The sequence below is a fragment of the Diadema antillarum genome, unplaced genomic scaffold, assembly GCF_040938485.1.
Source record: "Diadema antillarum isolate AM-2024a unplaced genomic scaffold, OU_Dant_1.0 scf00000028, whole genome shotgun sequence".
NCBI classification, from domain to species: Eukaryota; Metazoa; Echinodermata; class Echinoidea; order Diadematoida; family Diadematidae; genus Diadema; species Diadema antillarum.
The window spans coordinates 1,502,627-1,508,626 of NW_027270917.1; the positions used below are offsets into that span (position 1 = coordinate 1,502,627).

A 6,000-nucleotide genomic window follows, 5' to 3' on the forward strand; every position below is an offset into this window, starting at 1 on the left:
CGGATCCTATCAGAAATTATGGCTTTATATCGAAGAGTCCCTCGCTAATGTTAAGGGAATATGAATTGCAGTGAAATCAACTCTCCTTTTCTTATGTTTATCGTCTATCATGTGTTATAACGGTAGAAAATAAATGACAAACCAAAAGAGTGATGACAGTGTAAGAGAAAGGTGCATCTTCTGATATGGTGTTATGAACTTATGGAAATATACGACGGGTGGTAACTTTCGGGGGGCGGGGAGGGAGGGTTGTCCAGTAGGTAAGTATCAGGAGGGGGCGGGGGGGGGGGGGGGGGGGGGGGGTTCGGGGTATTGTTAATGGGGGGGGGGGGTAGTAATCCGGGTGGTAGTTATCCTGGGGGTAGTTATCCGGGGAGTAATTATCCGGGTGGTAGTTATCCTGGGGGTAGTTATCCGGGGGGTAGTTATCCGGGGGGTAGTTATCCGGGGGGTAGTTATCCGGGGGGTAGTTACCCAGGGGGTAGTTCTCCGGGGGGTAGTTCTCCGGGGGGTAGTTACCCAGGGGGTAGTTCTCCGGGGGGTAGTTATCCAGGGGGTAGTTATCCGGGGGGTAGTTATCCAGGGGGTAGTTATCCGGGTGGTAGTTATCTGGGGGGTAGTTACCCGGGGGGTAGTCATCCAGGGGGTAGTTACCCAGGGGGTAGTTATCCGGGGGGTAGATGTCCTAGGGGCAATTGCCCTTGGGGGTAGTTGCCCTAGGAGGGTAGATGACCGGGTGGTAGTTTTCTTAGGGGGTAATGGCCCTGGAGGGTGATTGCCCTAGGAGGGTAGTTGTCCGGGGGGTAGTTGCCCTAAGGGGGAATAGACCTGGGGGGTAATTATCCGGGTGGTAGTTATCCGGAGGGTAGTTGCCCAGGGGGTAAGTGCCCGGATACGGTAAAAAACAACAACAAAAAGAACAACAAAAGACACGTATCTAATTTGAAAATACGTAGTATCGCTGCATGCTATAGGATTAGAACCAGCACGGGCTCTCGGGTAGAAACTCTCGGGTGGATAGAGTCTTGTAGGATCATCAGGAGACCGCAGGTTCGAATCCTATCTGAGTATGTAGACCCATGATTTCAAATCTTTATTGTGTCTACTACTACAAGAATAGCAATAATTACTTTGGTGCTCATTTACCTCGATGTATTGTGTAGGACAATAAATCAATCAGATGCAATAAAAACAGCTCGATTTATCGAACAATAGGTTTCTATAGAATAAACAGGAGATGTAGTTCGGTTGACCCACAATAGTTTTGATGCGTTTAAATAATATAAGTGCATTTACCCAGTCCAAATTATTTGGTATCATTCTCCCGTAATTATAAAACAGACGTGTCGCTAACGAAATTGCCTTGGTGGCCACTAATAGCGCCTTTATACATAACTTATCGAAACTGATTATGGAAACATAGTTCTGCCTTACGTAAAATGAGACAAACAAACAAACAAACAAACAAACAAACAAACACATAAACAAAGAAACGACTTAACAGGCAAACGCCAAAGCATTTTCAACGATATAATTCATTACATGAACAGACTGTGAGCCCGATTCCTGTTTAAGTGGAGGGAGCTGCTTGGAATCTTTGGAGGAATTCACCTGCAAGTGCCCCATTCCATTTGCCGGAAAACGATGTCAAGTGGGTAAGTTGTGGTCAAGTTCGACACCCACGAGTCGTACATCCCACAAGCTCCACACTTTCCAAAAAAATGCGCACCAGCTCGACACTAGGCAAGTAAGGCCCATAAGCCTCGACACTAAGCAAATAAGACTCCACGTTATAGCTCATCGACCCATTTTACTGGTATAACTCGTGCGCTCTATGATTCGTGGGCTGATTCGACTCATGGGCTGCATGACTCGTGGGCTGCATGACTTTAAGGTGTCGAGTTCGTGATGTGCACCTGGTATGTTTCCATTTATTTATGCTCACAGTGTGTACACTTCAAAACTGGTGGTAAAAGTATTTGCACATTATGTTAACTTATGTAATAACTATGTATGTATGTCCGTGTATGTAGGCCTATGTATGTAGGTAAAATTAGGTAGGGACATTTGTTTTATATAATACATTAACTCAGAGACAATTTTTGACCGACATCCATGATTCATGCTGCACTCGAGATTGACATAGAAAAAAAAGTCCATGAGTCACACAGCCCATGAGTTCGACACCAGGCAAAAAAGCCCCACGAGCTCGACATAACAGCTGCTGCTTGGGGCTTACGGAGTCGGTCTCGTGGGCCCTATTTGTTAATTGTCGAGCTCGTGGGCCTTGCTTACCTAGTGTCGGAATCGACGTGGGCCTGGTTTAATTAGTATCGGACTTATGGGTCTTATTTACCAAGCGGCGAGGTCATGGGCTGTATGTCTCTTGGGTGTCGAACTCTTGACGTGCGGCTGGTAAAATAATTTAGTAAAACACGAAAAGAAAAAGGACTCCTTCATACCTTACTGCTATTTCAACAGCACTATTGATTTCATTTCATATTTCATTATGTATTTTTCATTGTTTCTGAATCCTTCCGTGACGGACTTTCTACGTCCATGTGTGTTACGTTTTGTCGTGTATGTAATTCAGACGTCGTGTGCCCTGGCGATGCATCGTCCCCAGACTCCTGCTATCTCTACCGTCAGGACCAACAGACCTGGGAGGTGGCGAGGGATACATGCGATGAGCTGGGAGGGTATCTGGTCGCCATGGGAACGCAAAGCGAGCAATCCAGCATCCGAAATGACGTTCTCGCTTCGCACTACGGAATTACGACCTTCTCCGGGATATGGGTCGGGTTGAATGACAGACTGTCCGAACAGTTCTACACGTGGGAGCATGTCGGTGGCACTTTGCCCCACTCAAGTGGTGTTTGGGGAGGGGGCCCGCCCCTGAGATCCACAGGAGTCAATCAAGACTGTATATACTTGTATGCAAATGGGCTGTCTGATGATTATTGCTACAGGGTAAAGCCCTTCATCTGCGAATTTAAGCCTTGACTTGACGATGTTAGATTCTATATGGTGGAAATTCTCGTGCACATGAATCGAATTCATTTACTCTCCCTCCTCTCCCCCTCTCTCTATCTATCTCTCTATCTATCTGTCTGGCTATCTCTCTATCTATCTATCTATCTATCTGTCTATGTATATGTCTGTCTATCTACAGCTGTATTCTATCTACATTGTATCTATCTATCTATCAAAAAATCACGTGACGCGGCGGATGGAGTGAGGCGCCATTTTTAAACTCTCGATACCACTACCAAACTTACACAAAATTTTCATTTTGGAACAACCTGACAAGCTGCAGGATCTTCTGGATATTGACTTGAATAACTTGTCTCTTGGAATATCGACGTCGTGTATCATTTCTCCATGCCTAACACCTATGAATTAAGGAAGAAAACCATGCCCGGACCTACGCAACGCGGCGCCAGTGCAAGTTCCACCCAACGCCCTGATTTACCGGATGATGCCTCATCACACGCGGGAACCTCTGGCGGGGACCCCCAACCCACACTCGCTGATCTTCAGAAGTCATTGAACGCCTTCTCAAGTAAGGTTTGCGCTAAACTGGAAGATATTCACACAGATTTGGCGAGTATGAAGAAGCGAATGCTAGACCTAGAGTCAGCTGTCGCTGACAACTCGGCCCGGGTACTTGATCTGGAGAAAGGGAAATTGCCGGAAACAGAAGCTAAGTTAAAGGAGGAAATCGACGCTCTGAAGGAGAAGCTTACGCTGTCTGAAATATACCAGCGTAAAGGAAATCTCCTTTTCTACGGCCTTCATCAAGCCCCCAACGAGGATGTATATGCAGTTCTACGTGGTGCTTTTGTAACCCTTGGTCTGTCGCAAGAGGAGTCTGCGTCTATCGCACTTGTTAATGCCCATCGCCTTCCCCAGCGGAACGCAGCTACCAGTTCACCCCAGCCCATAATTGCAAAATTTGTGTACATGTATGAGCGAAATCGCGTTCTTGCTACCTACGAAGGAAGAACTACTCGTCGCGGAACACCCGACGATGGAGCTCAAACGCGAGGTCCAAGGATTTCTGTCCGCACCGATCTACCCCCCGCCCTGAAGGCCAAGCGAAGCGTACTTGCAGCCAAGGCGTACAAGATGAGGAAGGACGAGAACCTCTCCACAAAAATAACCCTTGTTGGAACTAAAGTGGTCTTGTTCAGCAAAGCGAAAAATACCACCGCCTGGCAAGCTTATAAGGAATAGCTGCACTTCATTCTGTTCTTACTTCATTTCCATATCATATCAGATCAACGGTGTTTTTCGGCTTGTGACATGCCATCTGCTCCAGGTAACACTCTTCTATCTATATCTTTCAAAGTAATACTGACATTGATAATGAAATATGTTATAATATTACCAATACAATTTTGAAAATTGAAACAAATTGTCAAACTAGACAGTTTGAAGTAATATAGAACAAACATTGTTCACTAAATTTTGTCCTAAATAGTGTTTTTTTTTCTTTCTTTTCTTTTCCTTTTCTGGCACAAAGGACAATTTTGTAAGAACACGATGAAAATATAATGAGTTCTTACCTGTTAGACCGATTTTTACGAAGTGTATGCCACGGCTGACCATAAATAGGGCTATTTGTTACAAGTTTGTATGTTTTCAGCTAATTTTGCTCCAATGCATACATATAAAGGAAGCTCTGGTTTTCTTTTTTATTGTTCTCCTCTCCATCTTGGAATAAAAAAAAAAGAAGAAAGCAGCATGGAAAAAATGTATTCATACTTACCTCTTATAATGACAATGAATTGCAGATCAATGCTGCTTATACACAGTAGTGACCATTTCTTCTTGTACATTATTTCCTCACTGATTGAACAAGTAAAGCCTTCACTTTCCTATTTTATTTTCACAAGAAGACAATGAGGAGAGAGAGGAGGAGGATGAGGAGAAGGGTATAATGAAAGTAAAAGGTTGAAGAAATGAATGTTGGTATTCTGTTGCTTTTTAAGGTTTTTTGTTGTTTTCCCTAGTACAAAATACGGTGATATGATAGAAAATTTGATTATTTGTTTTATTTTCTCCTCATTTCCATTTAGTAATGAAAAAGAAAGAAGAACAAAAAATATTTGTATATACTAACCTTTTATACTGATTGTGAATATTGTATATCAGTGCTGTCTATACACAGCAATGACTTTATACTTCTCCGTGTATATCCTTTCTTCATTGATTAGATAAGTTAAGCCTTCACAGACCCACTCTTAATTGCACCAAAAAAAAAAAGCAATGAGGAGAAGGAGGAGATGAAGGTAAATTGGATTTAGCTTTTACCTTACCTGTTATACTTACAATTGTATCATGAAATAGGTCTATAGTGAAAGTAAACTTAAAGCAGGTTATTTGCTGCGTGACATCATTTCACACCTTTTCTTCTTTGAATTATTTCGATTTTGTAATAAACAAGGAAGAGGAGAATGAAGAAAGAAAAATCCTTTTATTTGTTAAAATGACTGAAACCTGTGTTAAAGCTGACTTCAAAGTTTAATACATTTTGTTTTCGTATGTGTGTGAAAATTCTCCAAGCATAATATGCATAATATGAAGTTTTTTTTCTTTTTCCCTTTTCATTTCCATTTTCTAGTCAAGACAAAGTAATACATACAGTACGCATTTATTCATAATATCTACTCCACAATGTATGTCCATGTTGACATCAAGTTCTTTATTTTTTGTGTGGAATGCTGATTCTCATGTATGACCTTCAGATCAAACCCAGTATTGACAAAAAAATAATCAGATGATAAGGAAGAAAGGGAATAGGAAAACGATCTACATAAACCCCATTTGTTTGATTGTGTAATGGATAAAGTTGATCACAAATTAAGATATATATGTAATTGTTGTACGAGCCCCCCTTTTCCAGTACCAACCAGGTTTAAATACATGTTTGTATTTGTAATAGTTTCTCGGTAATCAGAATTATCATTTTATGTTTTGTTTTTGGTAACAGTTCCG

The 6,000-nt window shown here is 42.2% G+C and overlaps 1 protein-coding gene across 1 annotated transcript; it reads left to right on the plus strand.

The window, feature by feature from the left end:
- Positions 1–3,381: 3,381 nt before the first annotated feature.
- Positions 3,382–4,236, plus strand: LOC139736597 (uncharacterized). The gene has a single exon (XM_071647347.1). It carries the CDS (start codon positions 3,382–3,384, stop codon positions 4,234–4,236), a length of 855 nt encoding a protein of 284 aa, XP_071503448.1.
- Positions 4,237–6,000: the final 1,764 nt, after the last annotated feature.

What these genes read in the sequence shown, in the direction of transcription:
- LOC139736597 (XM_071647347.1), top strand. Translation starts at nt 3,382, where the DNA reads ATGCCTAACACCTATGAATTAAGGAAGAAAACCATGCCCGGACCTACG.